We start from the raw sequence: 25670 nt of genomic DNA on the forward strand, positions 1-25670 counted from the left end.
TTGGGGTTGCCCTGATCCCTCTGGCAGTTGTTGGAGGAGGCCGAGGGGTCGTTGGGGGGGGGAGGAGGAGGAGGTGGTGGGCAGTCGGCGGGCCCCAGGGTGGCAGTTGGGGTGGGAGGAGACCTCCCGGCTGTAGCTTCACTTGTGTGGGGATGAAGGCCTGGATCCTGGCCTCCTCTTCCACCCTTTCTTCGTTTTGCTTTCAAAAGCTTTTTGTTTCTGTAAATGAGGATAGAAGCATAACTCAACATGCACAGTCAAAGCAGCACAATAAAAAGGGCTTAGTATTTAAAGTGCCTACTAAAATACTTTATTTATTTTTAAAATACTTTAAATACATGAGTATTTAAAGTATAAAGTACTTTATAATACATGAGTATTTAAAGTACCTCTTTACTTGCGTACATTAATAGTGAATAAACAAAACCCCTGCAAAGAAACCATAGATAATGGAAAAAAACACCTTTTTGATGTTCAAATGATGTTTTTCTCCTCAAAAATCACCTATTCATTATGATTCAACAATACATAACTATATCAACAGTACACTGCTTAGCTTTGTGACTATAAAAGAATGCCAAGACACTCTAAACAGGTTGTTTTGAATCCAGAGAGTAGAGCAAGAAACGTTCAAGGTAAGATGGCTACCAAATTAATTACACAAGAGAAAGCCAAAATGATAACTGTTTTTAAAACAGTTATTAAAGAAGTTACAGATAATATAGCAAATAAACAAATAAAAAAATCTGCCAGAAAACACATAGGATTGTCTAAAATAGTTTTCTGACCATAATTTGATTTCCCAAAAAGAAGTTCCTATGGGACAGAAATGGCACGGAGCAGCAACATGTGTATATCAATTTTCCTCCTTATTATGTAGGCAATTAACAAATATCAGTTGCTACCTTCTAGGAGGAGCTGGGCTATATATAGAGAGAGAGCCCAATAATAGTACACCTCAAATTTAGAATAAGGGTTGAATTAAATAATGCAGGTAAAGCACATAGTGAGTTTTTCATAACTGTTAGCTGATATTAATTGATAAGGTAACTAATAAGAAAGCAGAAATGTTTACTTTCTGTGTAAAGAGGTTGGGATTAAAACAGGGAGGGACTGCAACTATGACGATCTGGGCATGCATTTCCCACCTAAAGATACTATTTTTTAAAATATTGTGTTGGTCAAACAAATCCAGGGCCTCATTTGACTTGCAGGTCACCAGTTTGCAATCCCTGCTTTTTAAAAAGGAGTTATAAATGGAGCCCTACTTGAAAGTTTGTAAGTTAGAGTGGGATAGGGCTGAATTCCTTGGGTTGAATGGTGTGGGGGTGGGGGTATGGGAGCAAAGAGACTAAATGTCCTAATTATGTGTATGGTGACAATCACACTGCCTATATTCTTCCTGAGTACAGGGGTAAATGTATGTAGAGTAATTAAATTATTTTAACTTTTCAATTATTTTTTTAATGAGCATCATATTGTCATTTTTGGAAAAATGACACCCTATATGCCCTGTGCCCTTTGCTGTTGGTGTGGCCTCTCCAAGGAGTGGCTATACAGCAGAGTCCTTAAGGGACATTTTAATAGTTTTAACTTTCTATTTAATTACTTTAATAACTTAGGCTCTAAAAATAATGAATAAATGAACTTTAAGATAAAATATTTGTTTTTAAAAAGTACAAGATGCAATTAACACACCTTAGTTTGATATTTAATTTCATTTCCAACACATTAAAGACAATTGTATTGATGACACTCAGAATATAAGGTCACCAAGTAATGTAATTTTTATTTATTAAATTTAAGGAATAAAGAGTTTTATTGTCCCATTAAAAAAACCAATAAGCACAGGTCAGGTGACTCAGGTGCCATTTCTGTCATCTAGATATTAGGAGTTTGAAAATACAGACTTCTGAAGAGGCCTGGTGCAGACTGACCAGGTCAGAAAGGTTAACCTACATGTCAATCCCAGTCACTGGAGTGAGTTGGCTTTATTGAGGCCCAGGTCTGATGGTTTTAATATCTGCAAAACACAATGATAGGTCAGAAATAACAACACATTAGGAAATTAGCAAATAATCACTGAATTGTTGAGGGAAACAAGATCAATAAGGGTTTGAAATTAACATGTTTTTAGTAGACAGGAAGGTAACAGAAAAGTGAGAAGAGACCTGAAGTTCAGACAATAGGGAGGGGCTGCATCTATGTAACTGGGGGATACATGCCTCCCCTCCCAAATACATTCACATCTTTAAAAAAAAATGTAAATCCAGTGCTGGTCAAACAAATTCAGGGCCTTATTTGGTCACCAGTTGTGACCCCTGACCTTTACTGTTATCAGGCCTCAGCCCCCACTCTCAGGAACTCTAATTTTGGAGTGGGGCTCGAAGTCTTAAAAAAGATGATAGGGTAGTGGGCAGGTAGGTCAACTTTCAGTGTAAGGAACGTTTTCAAATGTTTTAACAGCAACTGGAGCATAGATTAATAAAGGAACAGGAGCACTGGGACTGGATTTAAATGACAGCTCCTTAAATGCCCCCTTAACAGGGGGGCCAGATTGGGGAGACAGGGGCCCCACTGCTAAAACCTGGAAGGACACCCAGCATAAAGCCAAGTCACCTGGGACAGGTGACATTTTTTACATATGAGAGAGTTTTGTGTTAGTCTTTTTAGAAATTAAATACATACATTTGTTTAATCTTTGCCTCTTCAGGATGACCTCTAAACAAGTCTATTCCCCAAACACACCAAAGACCGCTGTACATTAAACGTTCTGTTAGGAAATGACACTTCATTAAGCAACACTTAATTGTTTTACGTTTTCAAACGTCCAGATTTCTTTTTGAGTACTATGTGTACTTTTGTGAAATTCAAGTTCATTAATATGCACATGTTTTCACCACTGGTTTGAACCTCTTTGAAATGCAGATACCAAGTTTCCAAGGAGGCGGGGTGGGGGTGGGGGGGGGGGGGGGTGTCAGGGTGCCCAGGTGGGTCAAAGGGCCTGGGGACTTACTGAAAGCTGTAATTATGTAAGTACATGTTTGTATACTTGTTGGGGGTGGGGTGGGGTGGGATGTGACAGATTTGGGGGAGCCAAAGCCCCCAAATCCCTCCCATAACAAAGTCCTGGCTCATGGTTTATAATATATAGAACCAGGTTTTTAAATTTCTTCATTTAGTTAGAAACATAAACATGGTACATCTGACTGGCCATAAAGTATGGATTTGTTTTAAAGAGATGTTTAATAATGCCAATTAAAACCCTCAATCTATATTTTGTAATGTAACCACTTTGTTACATTACACAAATTTTAAATTTTAAATGACAATTATGTACCATTAAATAATCCATTCGCCCCAAATTTAAATAATTAGCTTTTGACTTTAAAAGTAGCTAATTATTTTGAGTATTTTGAATTAATTTAGTTGTGTTGTGTTATAATTACAGCTTACATTGGAGTTTTAAGATGCATATTTTAAAGTTCCTGTTAAATGTGAGAGAGATAAGGCAAGCAATCCATCACAGGAAAGAGCCAGGCGCAAGACACCAAAAAATTCCTGCAGACACCAAGGCAAACACCAAATAAAATAATTTACTTTGGTCACTTAACACATATTTAATGAGTGCCTACCATATGCCAGGCACAATTAATAAATATGTAGACAAGTTAGCCAGAGCTAATACCCTAGAGTTTCAAGAGAAAAAAAAAAATCCAGCTTCATAAGCACGCAATTAAAACACCTCATCCTCGCTCAGAGGCCAAGAACCAATAAGCCACAAGTTGTTTCTTATTTTGTATCCACCAAGGCATGTGATTCCAGCAGGTACCGCCACAAAAATCTAGTAGTGTCGCAAAAAGAAAACAAAAACAAAAAACAAAACCAACAACCTTAAATATTGAAGTATTTAAAACATTTTGTTTTTCATTTGTAGTAAAAACATTTAGCTGGATTGCCTTTAGAGGCGCCAGCCATGTCAGCATAGAAGCACCCTTTAAAGCCCACTATCGAGAATTTAAATTGTGGGATTATGTTACTTAATATGCAAAGCACTTATAAAAAGTGCTTATGAATTCCAGGTATAATTATTATTATTAACTGTCCTTTATTATTCTTATATTTATTAGACACTTGTAGATAAAAAGCAAAAGCGGCGCAGCAGAGAAACCGCAGGAGGGCGGGGCTGTGCAGCCAGGCTCAGGTAGTGAAGGCGCGCATGCGCAGAGATGGGCCTGGGTGGAGGGGGGGGTAGCTCACACTGCGCAGGCGCAGGTGGCTCTGGGGAGGCGGGGCCCTAGGCCAACTCAGAGGAGGCTGGCTCAGGGAGGGGCGGGGCTTTGGGTAGGCAGGGCCTGGGGGGGGGGGCCACCACCTCAGAGGAGGCGGGCTTAGAGAGGCGGGGTTTGGGGGAGCCACCTCAGAGGAGGCGGGCTTAGAGAGGCGGGGTTTGGGGGAGCCACCTCAAAGGAGGGGGCTCTGAGAGAGGCGGGGTCTTGTGAGCCGCCTCAGAGGAGGCAGGCTCAGAGTGAGGTGTCGCGGGGAGGCAGGGTCTAAGAGGCGCGCTCTGGGAGGCGCGCTGCAGAGGAGGCGCGTTCTGGGGAGGCGCGCTCGGGGAGGCGCGCTCCGGGGAGGCGCGCTCGGGGAGGCGCGCTCGGGGAGGCGCGCTGCGGAGGAGGCGCGCTGCGGAGGAGGCGCGCTCGCAGTAGGCGCTAGGAGGCGCTAAGCCGGCTCTGAGCCGATACTGCAGAGAAGGCGCGCTAGAATGGGCGGGGCAGGTCTGAGACTGGCTGCAAGCCTCTCCCAGGATCCCCCCTCCCGACACCCCTCCCACCCGTCTCCAACAGCCAGATTCATTTCATGCAACAAGAGCAATCCCCTCCAGATCCAATCCCTCCCCAATACTAAGCAAACCAACAGTTTCCACAAACTGTTGCTGGACGCGGATTCGCGCCATCACTACAACTAGACCGCCGCTTCCATCAAGCGCAGCTAGGCAAGGCAGCCCGCTCTGCCGCCACCGAAATATTCCCCTTTACACTCAAGTCGGGGCCCCTCCACTCCACTGCTATAGAGCAGGAATGGTGTGGGCAGAATGTTAAACGCTAATTTTTGCCTGGGGCTCCATTTTGTCTACCACCACCAGCACGCAGAGACCCGACCTGCAGAAAAACGTAGTGGGAACCATTCCAAAAGGTATGTTAGAGACAAAGGGTGGGGTCCCCCCTCTAAGAAGCCAGAGTAATTTTACTCTGCAGCTTATATCCCTCTACAGCTGGTTTCTTTGTAGCGCCAATGCAGCTTGCACATCTCTGCAGCTGTTATTACTTTGTAGCGCATTTGAGGGCATAAATTGTTCTGCAGCTCATGTACCTCTGCAGTTCCTGTGCATTGTAGCTTGTAGCTCAATGAAGCACTGTTGCAGTGCAATCATCATTTTTTTTGTAGCGCTCATCTTTTGCAGCTCAGATTTTGTAGCGCATTTAAAGCGCAAATCAATCTGCAGCTCATATATCGCTGCGATTCCTCTTGGCTTCTAGCGCCAATGAAGCGCTTATCAGCCTTTAGCGCAATTGAAGCGCTTACCATTCTGCAGCGCATGAAGCGCCAATTAGTTTGTAGCGCGTATCACTTAGTAGCGCATTTGCAGAGCCAATTCCAAATTGGACTGTAGCTCATGTCCGTCTGCAGCTCATGTCCGTCCGCAGCTCATGTCTGTCTACAGCCCGCATCTGGACTTAGGTTCTGGAAATCAAAGCCCTGAAGGCTTCGTTTCTCCACTCAGTTTTGGGGTTCGGCCAGTGAAGGCGTGACAAGGTTTTCGTGGAGATATTCCGAGGCGCTACTCCATCCTCCCGATAAGAACGGGAGATGGAACGGGATCTAAAAAAAAAAAAAAAAAAAGAACAAAAAACGTTCTCACCGCATACTCACCACGCGAGGACTCCTCTGCGAAGACGGGAAGGACGGGGTCCCACACCTGTGCCAGGCGTGGGATCCGCTGGGTGCTCCGCAGCCCGGAGTGGCTCCGGTTGCGAAGCCCGCTCAGCGGACCTTTCGCGAGGCTCGGTGGACCCTCTCCGATGTTCTCCGCTGTGCTTCCCAGGTCGTGGTCAGGTTTCTTCGACACACACCAACCGAAGTTGAAGCGCGTGTACCCGGAGCGCCGACTGGCAGCCTTTTATAGGCTGAACAGAGGAGGGGGCGCCAAATCCCAGCGTGCTCCGCGAGTTAGGGGGGCGGAAGGGGTGCGGGGGCGGGAGGGATGGGGGTGGGAGCGCTGCCTCGCTTCCCGGGCCCGCCGCTAGAGGGAGCACGAGATTACGGAGGGGGTGCGGGATGCTGATGCTGAACTGGCCAAGCTGGGAAGAAAGAAGAAAGGGAGGGGAGGGGAGATCGAGGACGGCCGGCCTAGGCAGGCCAAGAATGCAATTTCCCCCGTGGCGGGAGCTGGGAGACCCTTGTGCTTGGACGGGACAGGGTCGGGGGACACGCAGGATGCGCCCCTGGACCACCGGCACCTTCTTGCTGACAGGTTAGTGACCCGCGCGCGCGACAGGAGGTACCAAGGCCAACTGGCCTCCGCCCTCCCATCCCCCCACCGAGGTTTTGGGTACTTGGGTTCATTTTCTGGGCGTCAGCCCCTCTTCTTGCCTGGGTCCCCAGTGCACCCCTCTTTCAGGACGCCCCCCACCCCACTTCCGGGCCTTGTGCGTCGCTTCCCGGGCTTGACCCTTGGCCTTTTCTTTTTCTTGGCACCCCCCAAGGGCCCCTCCCTGCCCAGAAAGCGCAGAAATTTTATCTCCAATTTCCATTCCCAGCCCTGTTCCCCCCCACGGCCCCCCATCTCCGACCCTGGTGGTGGACCTCTCTGAGCCCTGCAACAAAGGGTTGGGGGGCAACAAAGGGCTGGGGGTCATTGCCCATTTTTATGGGGGGCTCGTTACCCCACGAATGGGGCTCGGCGGCCCAGAGGCGAGCCATAGGAAAGGGGTGTCAAGCTGCGTCCCTCTCTACAAAAAAAAAACACATTTTTTCCTTTTCTTGAATCTGATCGGGAGAGAACAGAAAAAAAAATGTGCATTGGAAACATCTGATTACCCTTCTTCCTGAGCGCCTTTCTCGGCGGCGGCTCTCTGGTTTCTTTCTCAGTCTTGGCCGAGTAGGGAAGCAGAATCTCGAAACACTGGATCTAAGCTGGCGTCCAGGTCAGGGTTAGCCCCGGCTGGGGCTGGAGACGCCGAAAACGGCGCTATTTGCCCCACCAAGTGCACTATTTCAGGAAAGCGGAGACAATTAAAAACAGCTGTGGGCGCCTCCAATGCGCCTTGGCGGGCTCAGAGGCTCGCAGCCACGGCCTTTTTGGGGTGATTACGAGATTTTCGCAGAGATTTATTCTCCCCGCAACGTTACATTTTTGTACATCTTGTAGGGAGAATGACCACCTTTTAGTCACAGCAACCTCCGTGTTAATTAAGCCTTTCAACTGCGGTGCCGAGATTCGTCTCCGCATATAAACATGTATGTTTTACAGTAGAGGAAATGGCAGCGGTTTACAAGACCCATGAAATGAGGAGGCAGGAGGCTTTTTCAAAAAAGCCTTAGCGCGGACTTCCCTGGAAGCTCCCCAAAGTGCTAGGCGCCGAGAAAAACGGACAATCTGTTGATAATCTGAGCAAAATAAGTTTAAGTTAACATGGGAAAACAAATTGTCTGCAGCTGAACGAGTGTCCGTAAACAGATGAGACACATTTGTATTTGAAGGCTAACATTCAGCATAGTTTAGTAACATTGCTACAGATGGTTTTATACGGAGAGAATAAATAAGAATTTGACCCATTATCGATAGCCGGGTGGCAGGCTCCTATTTAAAGCGAGGCTCCTTAGGAATAAACAAAATTGTAGCATTATTTGCTGAGAAATGTAATATTGACCATTAGATAGATGAATGAATGAAGTGCAGATTTCCAACAATGAAAGGTATTTATCTAGGAACTTGGGGGAACACAGTGTTCTTTTTAGAGGTGCCTTGTAATCTTTAGGATGTGCACCCTTTTTCTGCAAGATAGGATAATATCAGGATTGCTTATGTTGGCGAGAGTACTGTTGTGGTGACCACGGAACTGTCAAATGCTTAGCTTTATTTTAATCCAGAAAATTTACTTCATCTAATTGTTAACCAATAGATAGTCTTTTCCAAAAAGTCAGATTAAAAATCAGTATAGATGGCAAGGGAAATTCAAGTTTATAAATTATGCCAAGATTTTTAAAGTTTGAACAAGTTTGAATCAATTGATTTTTTTTTAATTTCAAAATGTTAACCAGGATTTTTGTTGTTGTTAAAAAAAGCTTTAGTATTAGTTTTATCATAATTTCTATTCATTGCACAAAAAAGTAATTTCTATTCATTGTACAAAAAGTAAGGGAAAAATATTCCAGAAAATTGAAAAAAAAAATGAAGACAATCAAGATCACCTGTAACCTCTTCATTCTAAGATAACCCCGGTAAGCATTATGGAATTTGTTTTTTCAGACTAAATCTATCTAATACCTATTTTGGTGAGAGTTGTATGTATATAATTTCTAAAATTAAAAAAGGGATCAGATGAATTTTCTCCATTATTTTCTTTTCAAGGATACTTACCTGTCAAATAACATTACATTTTCACAGATTTTTAAAAAAGGAAATGGTGATTATTTTTTCTAATTAGAATTTTAAATGAACATTAGTACATAAAGATCTATACCTAGAGAACTGAGAATTTTCTCTGATTTCACTATTCTAATATACACATAGTGACCATTTTGGTGTATTTTTTATGTTGTTTATTCTTCTACATATGAAATAATTTTTACTTTGCCTTAGAAATACAATTTTTCTAGAGAAGAAATCAGTAGATAACTAGTTTTGATTAACCTTTCTTATCTAAAACAACAAAATGTTAAAAATAAACAAAATACAGGGTTAATAGACAATACTTTAGATAACATTTTTGCGTTACCTAAAGCAACAAAACAACATTAAAAACTACCCTCCAATATTAACAAAGACTTTAATACCTTTTTGACATTTAGAATCATAAGTGAATTTTAGATTTTCTCAGGTATTTGTTTCTAGTGTTGACTATTTCTTACCTATTTTGCACAAGATTACATGTAAAGCAAAATGTAATGCCAGATTACATTTCATTGCTAATGTGCATTATCTATTTTACCAAATGAGAACTGGGCATTGTATTTGGACATTTTAATCCATCTTAATGAAAAATTTCTCTGAATCTATGAAGCTGTTGACTTACCACCAACATTTAATTGCTAGTTTAGTGGGGAAATTGTATTTCAAAACAAAGTGGAATATTCACTTGTCAAATAATAAATAGACTTCTATTTGGACATCTTACCTTTTTAATGACCATTTGCCATTTATTTGTGAAGCTGTTGATTTATTTCATGTATTTAGCTTAATTTCTCCAATGGTGGGAAAATTGTATTTCAAAAACAAAGTGGAATTTTCATTTGTCAAATTATAAGTGGACTTTCTAGTTGGACATTTCATCTATTTTAAATGACAGTTTGCTATGGATCTGTGAACCTGCTGATTTACCGTATGCATTTGGCTTAACCTTTGGTATGGTTGGAAAATTTATTTCTAAGCAAAGTAAAATTTTCAGTGGTCAGATATTAACTGGACTTGGTATTTGATCATTTTACCCACTTATTGTAAGAGTTTGCCATACATTTAAAAGCTGTTGATTTACCTCATATATTTAGCTTTACTCTAGTACCGTTGACAAATTGTATTTTTAAGCAAAGTGGAATTTTCACTTACTGTAATGAAAAAATACTTGTGAGAGACAACCTCAAAGAGATAAAGATAATAGGTATCCAGTTTCTCTATCACTGGCTTTCCATGGGTGGAAACCATGTTCGAATCAAAATGCGGCAACAGTGAAGAAAACCTGGCATGTTAAAATTTCTCAAATATTCAAATTGGGTGGGATTCTAATATGTGCCGTATTTATAGATCACATTTTGTCCAAAATAACTAGTTACTTTGTTCCTTTTTCTTTTTTACTGATTGACCACGCTTACTCTATCAGTCCCCTTTTCTTGAAACTCATCCTTACCTCCGTTCTAAATACCAGTGCAAATTCTATTGCTGATTCTACTCTTAGTGTTCAAAGGGACTCTCGGTGAATAGATGCTATGGGTGTACGTGTCTGTGAGAGATTCTTGGGCTGGAGCTCTGCTTCAGTCAGGGGCTTCACAGAAAGAGTAACATGGTGATTTTGTGTTTATTTCCATTCTTTCCAATGAGCAAAGACAAAGAGACAGACATCACAGACACAGACGCAAAAAAAAAAAAAAATCCAATCTTTTTCTAAACTTCAGGATCCAGTCTGCTATCTCCCTGGTTTCCAGAAATATTAAACCAAAAGTAGCAATGCAAAATTAAAAATAAAAAAAGGAGAAATTGGTATTTCTAAGGATCAACAAGTCTTTTCAAAGGACTATTTTTTCTGATTGGGGTTTTCAGGTTGGTAGGATCAGATGCTCTGAAAGCTGTTTCACATGAACTGCCTCCAAGCAAAAGGCTCTGGAAGCAACATTCCCGGGGTCTTCAATTTTTAAAACAATATAACTATAGCAAAGACAGGGTTGAGTAAAAACCATCCCCGCAGTCTACTATTAGAACATGTGCATGGATGCTGCTGGTTTTCTAGTCTGATGCATGTGCATATATATTTTTTACATGACTATCGTTTTAATATGTGTAGATTTTTTTACACTTCGTTTTGAAAGATAAGTGAATTTTGCTTTCAACAAAGCATTTGTCAGGGCTCTAGGATGCTCTTGTGAGTGACATGGTGTGTAGACTACCAGCAGGATTGCTTTGTAAGCGTGACTCCGGCTGAACCAGCACCTGCCAGGTGTGTGGGTTACTGAGCGTGGGTCCAGCAGTGGTCCCCGGCAAAGAACGGCGCGCCTTTGCCTTGGTTCTTCTCTTCTTCAAAATTTTTCTGAATGACTTTGATGAGGACCTAGGGCACTTGCTTTAAAAGCCATACGTGACTTGAAAAGGGATCACTGTTAGAATTAGATAGCAGAACTTAGAGTTAACATGGTTTAAATAGGTTGCAATGCTATGCAAAAAGATATTTTATACTAGTCAATGCATCATCATTCACTGAAGTGTGAGGAAGGAGGTAGCTTTACATGGTGGTGATTTTTTGAGGAAAAAAAAGGTTAATATGAACCAGCAGCATGATGTGGCTGCAAAAAAAAAAAAAATCAAATTTAGATTCTGGTCATAGAATAGTGCCCACATGTCACAAAAATGAATAGTGCCCTGCTCTAATTAACCACATCTGTAGTATTGTGTCCATTTCTGGCTGTCACATTTAAAGAGAGATGTTGACAAATTAGACAACTTCCAGAGCAGTCCGTGGGGATGGTGAGAGGTCTGGCGGTCCTGTCGTAGGAGCTATCTTCAAAGAGCCTGGAAATGTTTAGCTTGACGACTAAAAGTAGACATAAACTCTCCTGTTTGTTTCAGAAAGCTGAATTAGTACCAGTGGGTGACAGGGTTCCCACTGGAGGCCTTCCTAACAGTGCAGCTCAGCAAGAGGATCGACTTAACACCTTTACTCGGTCTATTCTTTTAAAACATCGGAAATATTCACCTTTCTTGCAATGGACACTTCGTTTGAAGGCCATGATAACGTCTTGGTGTAGGACAGCAAAGATGCTTGTGATGGGAACATTTTATTCTTTCCGATCAACTGTCTAAAACAAATAGTCCTACGTGTTGCACGTTGATCTCTTACAACTTGAAAACTGCTGCAACAGGGCAACTGAATGCATTCCTTTCTCCCCTCTCATTCTATTTCAAACATGGAAACCCAGAAGAGAATTCAAGTTTTCTTCCCTTCCCCCGCCCCCCCCCCCGCCCCCCAAAGTGTCCTAGCATTGCTTGCTTCCTAGAGTTACTCCTTCCCTCGGGTTTCCAGCTCCCTGAGAGCAGGCTTCTTGGGCAGAGTGGCCACAGATGCCGGGGGCACTCAGGGTTAAGGGGAGCAGGTTGCTGCTGGCTGCTGGTCCAGGACAGCTCAGCCCTCGGCTGGGGGAGCCTCTTACCCCTGGGGACACGTGGGGCCATTCTTCCTTCTGCAGCCCCCTCCCCATATGTCCTTGCAATACTTAACATGTTTGCTTTATTGTCACTAGAAAAAAAAAAACAACCTTCCCATCAAAAGTAGTTTCTGGCACTGTGCCCTTTCAACTTCTCCCTCTTTCGGTTCAGCCCGGTTTCGGAGTGCCGCAGGGGTACATTCTCAGTGTCTCAAACATGTCTCGGGGCAGACTTCTCTGTCCATCTGCCTGCTGATCGTTTGTTCTGATTGCCCTATCTCACTTGGGAAACGTGGTGCAGGTATGCACACAGGACTCCCCTCCGGAGGAGTGATAGCCTGTGAAGCATCTGGCCCCACCGAAACCATTTTTATGCACCAGAGCCTTGAAAACTAAAGGGACCGCCCGTGAGAGATGTGAAGCAAGAGCATTCTTCCGTTATCTCTTTTCACTCACTTTTCCCTGCTTTTTTTTTTTTCTCCTTTTTTTTTTCTTTTTCCTTTTTACTCCTGCCCCTTCCCTCCACACCCAGAACTTCCCTCCTTTACCCCAATGGTTAGGTCAGAAACGCAGCCAACTGTGTGAAGTGTGTTTCTCGTGTTGAACAAGTGCCTCCTTATTTTACCGTTTATCAAAGAGCCGTGCCCTGTTGTGGGCCGGCGGCGGCGCGCAGGGCCACCTCTGCTGGCTGGCGGCCCGGCCGCCGGAGATGCCACAGGCGGGCCTGGGCCGAGCTCCCGTTCCCGGGAGGGAGATGCTCCGGGAGGAGTGTGGCTTGGCACCGCTGGTGCACCTGCCCCGCGCCGGCTGCTGGCCACCACCCCTGAAGGCACCCTGTGCTCCTGCTCCTGGGCCTGGGAGGTGCAGGAGCCCCCCTGTATACAGCCTGACATTTCGAGAACTTATTTCAGAAATGAATAGGAAGCCTCAACGCAGGAGTTGCTGGCATGATTCTTAAAGCTGGATTCTCAAAAACAAAACAAAACACCAATCTGTTAGTAAAAAGCTCAAGTGCTCTTTTCTTGAGTCACTGGGGTAGAATTTTTATTTTATTTTTTGTATCTTCCTCTAAGGATTTTTATGCAGTATTGATGCAATAGAGGGTTCAATGTGTTTTGTTCCTTAAAAAAGCACTATTCTTTAGCATGTCTCACTTTCTGCTTAATTGCCTCGGGACTAATCAGACTTTTAGAATGGGTCTCCGGCATTCTGTACCCCGGGAATCGCCACGGCATCTGTTGTGACATAGAAGGCAGACTTTTTCTCTTCGGACAAACGAAGCCGCTCATTTCAAAAATGTTTAGGAGTTAGGCAGCTCTGGTATAAATTCTTTCCCATTCTTTAGCGCTCCACTCATTCATCTGGTCACCTCTTGGATTATTATGGAGATTTGGGGCACACTGCGAATTTGAAAGAAAAGATCACAGTTGATTTTCCTGTGGTGGCTAAATTTTAGTTCCCCGTTCCTTCAGGACTAGGCAATAGAAGTAAAGTTGCTCTTTTACCTCGGAATGCAGAAGAAAAGAGGAAGAAAAAAAAATAACCCAAGGCTGTTTTATTTTTCTCTCCTTAGGAAATTGGTGTTTCTCACTTAGCGGTAAAATGACCCTGGCTTTTCTCCCCTATGAAATAGTTCATCGTTAGAGCAGCATCTTTAGCATCTTTCATTTTCTATAGTTAATGGAGTGGATTCCAATCACAGACCAGCTCTGCAGAAGTGGAAAAGGGGCAGGTTGCTACATGTGCGCATCAAAATGCCCAATGTGTGTTATTTTTGCCTAGCCGGTTTACTTCTGAGCGTTTAGCTCGTAGATCTGTTTGTGAAAGTGCTCAACGATAAAAGGATGAGGCTGTTTATTGTAGCATTGGTAGTAATAATGGGAAAACTAGAAAAATAGCGGTCATCTTTACTAAGCGATCGTTCTTTTCATTCATTTATGTTTTTGATGGCGACGGGTTTTGAGACCCCGTGTGAGTTCCCAGGGAGTGCGCGTTCCCAGCCACTATGGAACTTTTACACGGTTGGGGTTGACAAAGATTAATTAAATAATCACCCACATAAATGTGCCCCTCGACCTGTGCTACATGCTACGAACACCACTAGAATTTCTAAGTCGTGGACTTAGACAGACAGGGGGATTAAAGGAGGCTCCTCTGAGGAGGCACTCAGAGCTCAAGGATGAGTAAATGTTATTGAGGTGAAGAGAAAAGGTACATTTGACACAGAAGAAGGAGCTCTGGGGGCCCCGGGGGCAAGCTGGCTTGGCAGATAGAAGGTGCTGGACGAAGGCCAGTGAGGTTGGAGCCGGGAGGGAAAGGGGAGCACAGTGTGCAAGGAGGGGAGACGGGAGGTGAGGGAGCAAATTTTGCAGAACCCGTTAGACCACTTCAAAGAGTGTAACCTTTTCCCCCTAAAACCTATGGAAAATAGTTGGAGGGTTTAAACAGGGCACGAGCAGATGCACATTTCAAAAAGAGAGCCCCGGCGGCTCTGTGCAGGGAGGGTTGAAAGGGTCAGGAGAGATTGCAGCAGATCAGCTCCAAGGCTACTTTTCGCAATCGGGGCTGCAAGTGATGACCTCCTGGGCTGGGGGGTGGGGGGTGATGAAGATAGGAGGGACATTTTAAAGAGTAAACAGCAACAGCAGTGGGTCATGGATTGAACTGGGGCAGGAAGAGATGTCAAGGATGATTTCTAGATTTCTGTTCCTATCCGTGAGGATGAGGCATGCCGGAGGACCAGACTGTAAAGGGAACCATCAGGGGTCCTCGTAGGAGAGGCTGGATTTGAGGAGCTGGTTAAAAAAAATACGATTGAGCCACGCAACATAAAGCCATGCAACCTTACAATGTAATACCATGCAAACATGCTCAAGAGATAGGCTAAGTGAAAAAGTGGGATCGCATTATGTAAAAAAGAGTACAAGTGTTTATATGTACATGTATGCAAACATGTTTACAGAGAATATGGGAAGGTGCAAAGACTATTGAGAGTGGCATTGGAGGGATGGCAATAGATACATGAAAGGGAACTTTCGTATTTTATACCCCCACCCCTGGTTGTACTATTTGACAGGAATGAATTACAAGGAGAACGTATGGCTTTTCTAAAAAAGAAAATTAATGACAGTTTCAAGTAAACAGCTAAGATGAGAGTCTTTTTCTTTCAGAGTTTTCTTAATTGGAAAACCTTGTAAGCATGATTATATTTTGTTTTGAAGATATTTTACCCCTACAGTTTTACTTCCCTAACCCAGTAGCTCTTACACTGTACCTTTTAATCTTCCACTAGACTGCACTATTACATAGTCTAGATTTTATATAGTCTAATATACTGTTTTGTAGTCTGCCTTTCACTAATTTTATTAATTTCAAAACAGTCCAGCATTTTGCAGAGGAGGATATTAAATAGTAATGGTTCATATAATCACCGCATATACTAGGTATCCCTCTCGTGATGGGTCCCCCTGGTGCTCCTTACTCACCTAACGTTTCTGAGATAAAATACAGGTAGTTCTATTTCCGGGCAGTGGAAACCCAGTAATACTGTATATGCCTTGGCCGGGTTATTTGAGCAAAAGAGTAAAACTACCAAGAAGTGGATAACCCTTCCCTTGCCATTAACTCTTGTGTTAAGCCAATGCTTCTTTTTATTGACTAATTCCCCCTTCAGCTTTCATATGTGTAAAGCAAAGTTGAATCTCGTGCTCATTCAGTTTTGATTTTGTTGCATTATTTCCTCAGCATAAACCTGAGTTGATGAGAGTCAGAGGGGACGAATATCAGTATGTAACTCACTTCTTATTGCATCTGGCTTTCCTCAGAAGGGTTAAACTGCAGCTCTCAACAGGTACGCCTTGGCCAGCGCTGAATTAAGTCTTGCTAGAATGTCATCTTCTTAGCCTTGCAAGAGGCCATGTGGCGTTTGGGAGGGTTGGAGCCCATGGGCTCTTGCTTTGCTCTGAGCAGAGGTAAATGCTCCGAGCGTTTACTCCAGGCTGCCTTAGAAATATAATCATTTTTCATGTGTCTTATGTCCATGAGAAAAAAAAAAGAGAGTGTTATATTTTATAATACCAACTATAGTAACAATAAGATTTTTTATTTGAACATCTGTTTTTTAAAAATCACATATAAAGAAATCTAAAATGTTCTTAATATTAGTTGAAGACTAAAGGTAATAATGACTCGGTGTTTGAGTTATGTGCTAAGCATTCTTCTAAGGGTTTTAAATGCATTATCTCATTTAATACTCACAACGTCTGTATGAAGTGGGCACTGTACCCCAGCTTCCTACCAGATGAAAACATGGAATAACTTGCCCAACGGACAAAAATTGGGATTGAACCCAGGCTCTCTGTCTCCAGAGACTCTGATATTATACACTACTTTTCTGTACTCCAATCTTACTTCACTCTGAAGCTTAATGTCTTACCTAGCTTGTGCTAAAATTAAATATCTAATAACTTAATTGTATTAAATAATTGCTTATGTCATGCCTTGCCACGCTCTTCTGTTTTAACAAAGTTTGGAGGCTTCTTACTCTGGCGTTCTTGCTATTGCACTTCTCTGAGGGACAGCTTTTCCTCACTCCTTTCAGAGGTTGAGGTGGAGAGTTCTCATCAGCAAATACCTGATGAGATATAACATTTTAACCTTCTCTTAATGAAGTGTGTGTGTGTGTGTGTGTGTGTGTGTGTGTGTGAATATGGGATTAATTTCCACAGCCATTGCCTCCTTGCTAGCTATTTCTAATCCAGCAGTCAGGGAAAGCCTTTGTTTTTTCTGGGAAGAAAAATAAATTGAAGATGACTTGCTAATAATAACAATAGTCATATCTCAAATGACATTAAAATATATAGTTTTAACTTGTTTTTGCATTTAACTGGGGGTGGGGGGAGAGTTCTATTGATGAGTAAGTAAATGATATGAACTTTGGAGCCAGTCAAGAAATGGGTTAAAAATCCAACTCTGCCACTCACTGAAGGTATGACCTGGGATAAGCTACATAATTTCCTAAGACTTCTTATCATTGCAAAATGGAACTAATAAGTACTTCACAAAGCCGTTAACATAAGGATTACATTAGTTAACATGTATGTATCCCTTAGTGGAGTGCCTCACACTTAGCACTCAAAACATGGTAGCTAATAATAATGTCAGCTAACGTTTTGTGAGAGAGAAAAATGTAAGAACAATATGAGACCATTTAAAAAGGAGTATGGGCAGTTGCATAAAGGAAATGAAGGGAAAATGTAGAGAGTAAGGGAGCAGCACAGTGACACAGGGAGCGGTGAGAGAAGGGGAGCGATGGAGGGGATGTAAGCTATACATCCAATTTATGAAAACAGAGTCTGTGTCCCCTTCCAGGGAAATATGAATAGAATGAAACAGTGGACTCACCTTGGTAGTAAGGCGAGTGTGTTAATCACATTAAATTCCATTTGGCATATCCTGCTGTTTACTTGGACAGTGATGTTGGAGTAAGTTATTATTTTTTTTTATTATTTCTATCCCTTGACATTCTGATTAGCTCATCAGCAATCAGTCACTATTCACTCTTCAATTGCTTTTATTAAGTAGCCACCCCCTCCCCAATCCCCGTCAGCAAATTATTCACATTTAGGAAAGAGTCCTGTCTCTTGAGAGAGAGCTTGCTCCAGGCCAGATGAAAGGTAGTCGTGCTGCTACAAGACTTGAATGAATCATGGAATTTTAAGACAAACTTTAAGTATTGTATGGTTTCTAGGGAATATAAGGGTATGCCAGTCACCTTTGGATTAATTCTGACTTTGATGATTTTTCAGAGGGAGCACTGAGGAATTGAATAAATTGTATAACTTGATATGCTAGCTAATTTTGCGACTGCCTTTTTAGTCGGGGCTGTGTAAGCGCAGTATGCATGTAATTCTTTGCTTTTGTGTTTCTGAATTAGAGCAAAAACACATCCAGGTACAATTATAGCATATATTATCCTGAACGCGTGAGCACAGTGGAGTTCCTTTCAATATTTCTGAGGATGGTCAATTATATTTGAAAGGAGTCCACCAATTTGTACATGCTGGCTTTTTTCCCTCTCATTAGAATTAATCTTGAAAGTTATATGTGGAATATTTAAAAAATTAAGTCATATTTTCCTATCCTAAGTAAGGAAATTTGTGCTCACAGAAAAAAAAAATGTTGGGCTTTTCTAATGAAAATCAAATTTTAAAGTACTAGCCTGTTCCTGGGAGTATTCTGCATTTGTCAGTGTGCAGATTGCAGTAACTTTTTTATACAGGAAGTTAGTCAAGTGGATCCACACCATTAAAAACAAATGGTTATTTTCATGTTATTGAGATTTTCCCCTCAAGCTGTGAGTCTTGAATATTTAAGTAGACATCCCATTCGTGACAATCTGTCTTGCCTTTTGTGACATTGTCTTGTGAGTAGAGTCCCAAAAAGTTGTCTTTTTATTGAGATTTATTGGGCTGTGGTCTTCTGTGGTTAAAGTAGGAATTTAGATGGATCAATATGAGCTTTTAAAAAATGAATATGCTCAAAGCAGCGTTGGCCTTCAAATAGAGCAATATCTGTGAGGTGTGTTTAAACTATTTTACCCTGCCTCTGTGTGATAACCATTGAGGCCCCAGTCAGGTTTGTATTTTTAATCCTGAGGAAGGCAACTGGACTGCCCTTACATAGGACCTGGAAAGTACAAGCAATGATATCTTCCCTGGCAGGGACCCGGAGTAGCGCTCAATCATATACTGGCTTAGTCAGGCTCTAAAAGCCAGGGTGCAAAACAAAAAATCCTATAGAGTTATTCTAGTCGTTTCTTTAAATTGCCCTTAAAGTACAATATGTGCAGTTTAGTGTATATAACTCTGAAGAGTAGTTTTTATGCACAACATAGTCTGAGAACCACTGGGCTAGAAAAAAGGAAGGAACAAAAGGGGTGCAGTCTAGACACGCAAACTATTGTTTCTTTGTGGTAGCTCCCCAATCCATGGAAAAGTGGAGAATTCTGAAGAATCCTGCTTGCCTGCAGGATTTACCCCATTCTTCTTTGAGATCAAGCCTCTGTAATCTTCAGACATGTTAATAGATGCGGTTGGTAATGTAAGGATTAGGTTAGACAGTAAGCAGGAACGCACCTTGCTCAGGACCAGGTTGGTGTGCTAGGTTTAAATCTAAGTGCTGCTTGTCATTGTTCTTTGGAAAGTTGTAGAGAAGAATTTGGCCAGCTGCCTCCTGTTTTTTCTAGGTTGGGACTTCCCACTGTCTAGCAGTGACTTACACGTTGTTGCACATTGGCTGCCTCCGAGGGCCAGTTGGAGGTAGGAGTGGGTGAGGTTTTCAGTTCCAAGGTCAGGCCCTACATTTGGTGGATATGATGTGACTCAGTTGAATATCATACACAACCCTTGGGATCTGTAGGTCTTCTCTTGGTCTTCTAGAGTTCAGATTTCTATGTGAGAATCACCTGATGAAATTGTGTAAACCGCCTACCTAGACTTTCCATGGCGAAGTCATGACTATGTGTTTTTAAATGTTGTTTTTTTTATTATGTGTTTTTTGGGGGGGTATGTTCGAATATGTATTTTTAGAGAACTGCCCAGGTGATTCTTATGCAACCAGAATAAACCTGGAAAGTAATATATTTTGCCACAGGAGTCTTTGAACATTTATGAGCCTATTTTAGCTTAAATTATTTAGGAAATAACTACTGTATTTTTATGAAGGTTTAAAAGGACATAATTTCAGTTATGAAGTGAATCAACCACTTATTAGCCGAATCAACCATAAGATTGACCTTTCAGTAGATGTAAAATTGGTACACTTAGGTTTACATATTTTAAAAATTGAATACCAATCAAGGCGTTTATTTGCTTGGGGTGCTAGGGCCTTTGATTTCTACTCCCAGGTACCGCTGAAATGATCACCTGAGGTTTTGTTTGCTTGTTTTTAACAGCTTGGATTTTGAATTGCATTTTCATTTTCATTTTGGAAGGTAACTTGGTATTTCTCATAATTCAGAATTTTACTTGAAGCTCAGTTTGAAAAGGAAATGTACGTTTCATCTCTGATTCAACATTAAGTTTCCTCTATCCCAGCAAATGTTTCTGTCTCCACTCATCCTTACTGTCTGATTCATGAAGTATATTTTATTTGTGTATATGCTTGGTCCCATCTATTCCAGTGTTTCTTAGATTGTTTCTCTTCAGTTATGTTCCTTTTCTTTATCCTCTTTTTCTGTCTTTTCCTCAGCCTGTGCACAAAATCTGTTTCCTCACACGAAAATAACCAACCCTTCTCTCCACCTTGCTGCGCTTCAATCTACCATGTCATTTTTATCTCTTTGCTTCTCTATTCCGGCCAATGTTCTTGAAAGATTAACTTTATTTGCTGCCTCTACATCTTGACCTTTTGCAGTTTGGCTTCTATGCTTACCACTTTATTGGAACTCCATTTTAACGGAGTCACTAATAACTTATTTCCCACATCTAGCCGTCTTTTCTAAGCTCTCATCCTCTGACCTTTTTGCAGTATTTGAGGATGCTGATCACACTTTCCTTCTTGACATCTCTTCCGTGGACATTCAAGACACTTCAGCCTCAGTTGTCCAACCTCTGTGACTGCCTGCCTCTTATTTCTTTGCTGAATCATTCTCTGCTTTTGCTATGTAAATGTATTTATTAACATGTTCTTCTACCTTTGCTGTTCCTCCCACTTTTGTGCATTCCTTTTTCCTGTATTTTAGCTCCAGGAGCTAGGACAAAACTATGGGGTACATCCTGAGGGACTCTTAGACTGAATCCGGAGGAAATATATCTGAGATGCCAGAAGAGAGATCCAATGTTGTGGTTAGGAAATGGTGCCCAAATATTAAGTCTGAAAGGTAAGGATGAAAAATTGGAAATTAAGCAGTAAGAGTAGTAGTTTGTATGATGGAAAATAGACAGATGGGACAAGAGCATAAAGGTATATCTTCTCCAATCACTTTGTACACGAGAGCCCAATGCGTATTACCTGGGAGCATGATCTCTTGAAGGAATTGCTGGGGCTTTGGCTTCAACAATCATTTCTCAGGTGATGAACCTCAAATCTGCATCTGAATCCCCATTAAATTCTCCTATGAACCAGAGTTCTACTAGTATTTCAATCTTCCTCTTAGATGGTTTCCCCGGGATATTTAACTGGTACCCCAAATTTAACATTCCAAACCAAATTTATTTTCTTTATCCTGAAACCAACATTTTTTGAGGGGAGGGGTTCCTAATATATCACTGTTCTGTCATTCTGGATCAAAAATCCAAAGCCATCTTTGATTCTCCTTTTAGCCCACATCTAGCTATTTGAAAAGTATTGTCAGTATTATCACCATGATGTCTTATAATTGGCCCTACCTTTACTTCTCTTTGTTTTAGCTGCTGATTTATGGGCTGGCTGCTACTCAACACTCCAGAGATAGTCCCCTATTTAGTATCCTCTTATCCCTATTCTTTTCATTGCTGGCTATCTAATGTTTCCAAAACACAACCGTGAATTTAGAAGACACTTTAAAAAAAAGTTTTGCTATTGATTTCAGAGAGGAAGAGAAAGGGAGAGAGAGACAGAAACATCAATGATGAGAGATAATCATCAATCAGTTGCCTCTTGCACGCCCCCTACTGGGGATGGAGGTGGCAACCTGGGCATGTGCCCTGACATGGAATGGAACTTCCTGGTTCATGGGTTGATGCTCAACCACTGAGCCACACTGGCCGGGCTAGAAGACACTTTAAACTTATCTCGACATTCCTAGCCAGAGATAATTGCTTCCCCCTCAGTGTTTTTGGGGCACTTATGCTTTCTACCATTGTGTATTTATGTGTGATTATTATATAACATACTATATTACATGTTATGTATATATGTCTATACATGAATTATAAATCCCTATAGATTGTAAGCTCCCTGGGGGGCAGGAACTGTCTCTTATTTACCTGCTACCACCATATATTCCTTGCATTGACTTGCAACAAATGTGCATTGAATGGAATTAAACAACTGGCTGGGCTGGAGGATTCTGATCCCAATGAATAGTAGGTAATCTATGAGAGTCATTTTAATTTAACATTAATTTCATTTTTTGTGCATTTGTTTTATCTGAAAAGCTTTTTTATTAAGCTCTGCTGATGGCATAAGTGGAACAGTTAACTGGAAGACCCAACAGGCCAACAATTTTATTATCAGCAGAAAAATGGCTGCTGGGAAGAAACATGGTGAGTTTAGGTTGTAAATCTGAATCCCTTTTTGGGGAGTCAGTTAAATGTCTGCTTCCAATATCCCTTCTCCTCTTTTTAGTCATGTGTGGATTTTTTTTAAGTCAATCTGAAAAAGATTAAAATTTGTTTTCCTAATCTTCTAAAACTTCTGATTCCCTGTGTTCTTAATCCATTATTTCCCAAGTGTTTTTCCTTTGTGATAGTTATATGCTTTTTTTAAAAAAACTAAAAATAATTATGTTTTTAACCTATTGTTGCCCCTTATCCAGTCACTGGCTTGCCACTTATAAAAATTGTCCCAGTGTGGTTATTATAACAATTAACATTGAAAAACATTAAGACGTACATTTAACATAAATCATTTTAAGACAGTATTTATATAACCTTAGAAAAATGGTCATAAAATGTTTTGGCTAATTGTGGATGATTTTTTTGAATGATTTTTGTGCAAAACCATATTGATATGTTTTGCAATTAAATAATTTGATGCCAGTTGTTTTGTTTTGAAAGATGACCTGACCCTTGAATGATTTATTGTTCCTTTTCATTTTTTCTTTTATGTGGATAAATGTGTCCATTAGCAATATGCCAAGACCTTTGAAATACTGCATTTCATCAGGGAGAAAAATATTAATAACCAAATATTAGTTGTTTTCAAAATATCAATTATTATAAGTTTTCAGTTAGTGTTGTATTTCTTGATTATTTACCTTTATGATCCCTCTTGCACCTCATTCCTCGCCACTACCACTACACGTACACACAATTTTGACTATATGTGGTCATGAACATTAGTAGAATAGTAGCCTGGTTTTCATAACTTTGGGGCAACTAAAGTGTCTATAAAAATAACAACTTTAAAATATTTTGAAAAGCATAGCAATTTTATGTGCTCAAATGGCCTTACTGCCAAATAAAATCTGGGTACCTTGTAGGAGCGATTCCTGGCTTACCTCATTTTATTAATACATTCCTCAAGTTGGGGGTCACTAACTTTTTTCCTGCCAGCACCAAATTATTCCACAGCTGGAATCTTCTATTCCCAGATTTATTTCAGAGTATGACAGAAGATCCCATTGTTCTCCTACCCAGCTTCTTTGAAACAAACCAATAAACATCTTTGCATTTTAAAGTAATTTCCATTGCTAATATCGATAAGAAAACATAGTTTTATTATAAGAACTTCCCATGAAAAGATCACAAAAACTTGTTTTATAAAACACTCGATGTACTTGTTCCAGGACCTAAGCCCATCGTGTCATAGTCTGCTCCCCAGACCCTCCTTAGATATTCTCATGGGATTCTCCCTGGCTTCTTTAAGGAAATCACCCCTGACCACCCTTATCTGGCTGGTTCCTCAATCAACCTGAGGGCCTTCGGCTTCTTTGGCACATCCACTCCTCCTGTTTTCTAGACTTTCTGGTCCTGCTCATCAGGTGGCCCTCAGTGTTGCCATCTGCAAGGTGCTCCTCTCCTCTGCCATCTCCCAAAGACTTGGGACTTGCCTGATTCTGGTGACCCACTCAAGATTCCCAAAGACTCTTTCCCTGGACTTGGCACCATTTTGTCCTAAATTGCAGTTATCATTTCCTTTTTCTTCAATTTCTTCTCTTTAACTTTGATCCCTAGAATTTCTGTCCTCTTTGAGCATGTCCCTTCATTTCCTATTTCATTTGCCAAAAAGGAACTCTCTAACCAGCTGTTGAACCCAGTTGAGTTGTCTACTATGGTGCTGTTCTTGGGGAAATTCACTATTCCAAGACCTTTAATAGAGGTATTATCTCTTCCTCTTTCAAACTTCATGCTGCTATTTGACGTCAAACTGATTTTCTCCTTGGGACTTGAAAGATAACCGTACTTTTCAAAATAGAAATGAGCAATACGTCTTGAACCTATTGAGGTATCCAGTTCAGGTTACTATATTATGTTTATTTCTTCAGTTTCTCTTGAACTCATCCTTTAGCTTCTTCTCCCTTTCTGGTCTCCTTGTACAATTTAAATTCTATTATTGTGGTTCTGATTATCAAATATCTTATACAGAGAATAATAAGGTTCATCAACCATGTGAACAGAATTGTTTCTAATATCTTATATAGCAAGGGTATTTTATTTTATTTTAAAATATATTTTATTGATTTTTTACAGAGAGAAAGGGAGAGGGATAGAGAGTTAGAAACATCGATGAGAGAGACATCGATTCAGCTGTCTCCTGCACACCCCCTACTGGGGATATGCCCGCAACCAAGGTACATGCCCTTGACCAGAATCGAACCCTTCAGTCTGCAGACGCTCAATCCACTAAGCCAGACCGTTTAGGGCTAGCAAGGGTATTTTAAATGGTATCTCAGATCTATCACATGTTCTGTGAAATGTTTTTTTACAATTTCAAGAGAGCACAAAAGATTATAAGAGAATTTAAATAGGGAAATAAGCTTAGCAATTATATTTTTTGTATAACTTTCTTTTTAAATAGTGTTCCAATTCTTAATTTTATCAGTAAATAGGATTTTGAGGAATTTAAATGTCTCAAACCAATACTTTTGGTATCATTCTACCTTGATACACATGAAGTGGTTGCAAAAATCAGAATGAACACTCTAAATATGGATTCTTTTTTTATTTTTCCTGGGGTAAGGGTAGAGGAACTTAAAATTTACCCCTGGAACAATTTAAATAAAAAGGAATAAGCCTTTGCATTACTCATTTATATGCTTCACTTAAATAAACATTTTCAAATTCTACTTTCTTACTTAGGGCAACTCATGTTCTGAAATGGGTTAGTCTTAGGTTTACTGATAAACTTCCATTGCTTTCTTCCCTAAGAAAGAGAAAATCAAAATGGTCTTGTGCTGATTTTCTAATTATTTTCAACTTAAATGTTAAACTTTAATTAGACATTCATGGGAATGAAGTAATATGTGAGTCAAATAATTGGGTAGGGTTCTCTATTGCCATCTTAAAGGAGGCTCCTTCTTAGCTATTGACAGTCAAGGGATTGCATGGCTCAAAGACAGAAATATCTCTCTGGCTGACCTTTTACCCCTCTTTCATTGGAGAGGAGCAGGAAGTGCTCTTAGGACTTAAGATGGATTCTTCTTTGCCTCAGAAAGGTGGCAAAGCCAGGAGGAAGGATCACCATGTTAGGACTTCAAAAGACCATCAACCAGAGATGTGAGTTTCTCTTTCTGGACTCTTAGCTATGAGGGCTGAAATGTCTCAAATTTTTTTTTCTTTCTTTAAACAAAAGAAACTTTAGGTTTGTTTCTTGAAATAGTTATTGTCAACTCA

The 25670-nt window shown here is 41.0% G+C and overlaps 1 protein-coding gene across 3 annotated transcripts in view; it reads left to right on the forward strand.

Annotated features, from left to right (window-relative positions):
- The first annotated feature begins 6352 nt into the window (after window positions 1-6352).
- Window positions 6353-25670, forward strand: part of SGCE (sarcoglycan epsilon) — a 65982-nt gene continuing 46664 nt past the window's right edge. For 2 of the 3 annotated variants that reach the window (XM_028156900.2, XM_008148979.2), the window contains exon 1: window positions 6354-6535. In XM_028156900.2, the coding sequence (XP_028012701.2) occupies window positions 6427-6535 (109 nt within the window). In that variant the 5' untranslated portion in view covers window positions 6354-6426. Of the gene's footprint in view, window positions 6536-25670 lie in introns of all 3 variants that reach the window. The other variant, XM_008148961.2, reaches the window with a different exon arrangement.

Source organism: Eptesicus fuscus, chromosome 14, assembly GCF_027574615.1.
Source record: "Eptesicus fuscus isolate TK198812 chromosome 14, DD_ASM_mEF_20220401, whole genome shotgun sequence".
NCBI classification, from domain to species: Eukaryota; Metazoa; Chordata; class Mammalia; order Chiroptera; family Vespertilionidae; genus Eptesicus; species Eptesicus fuscus.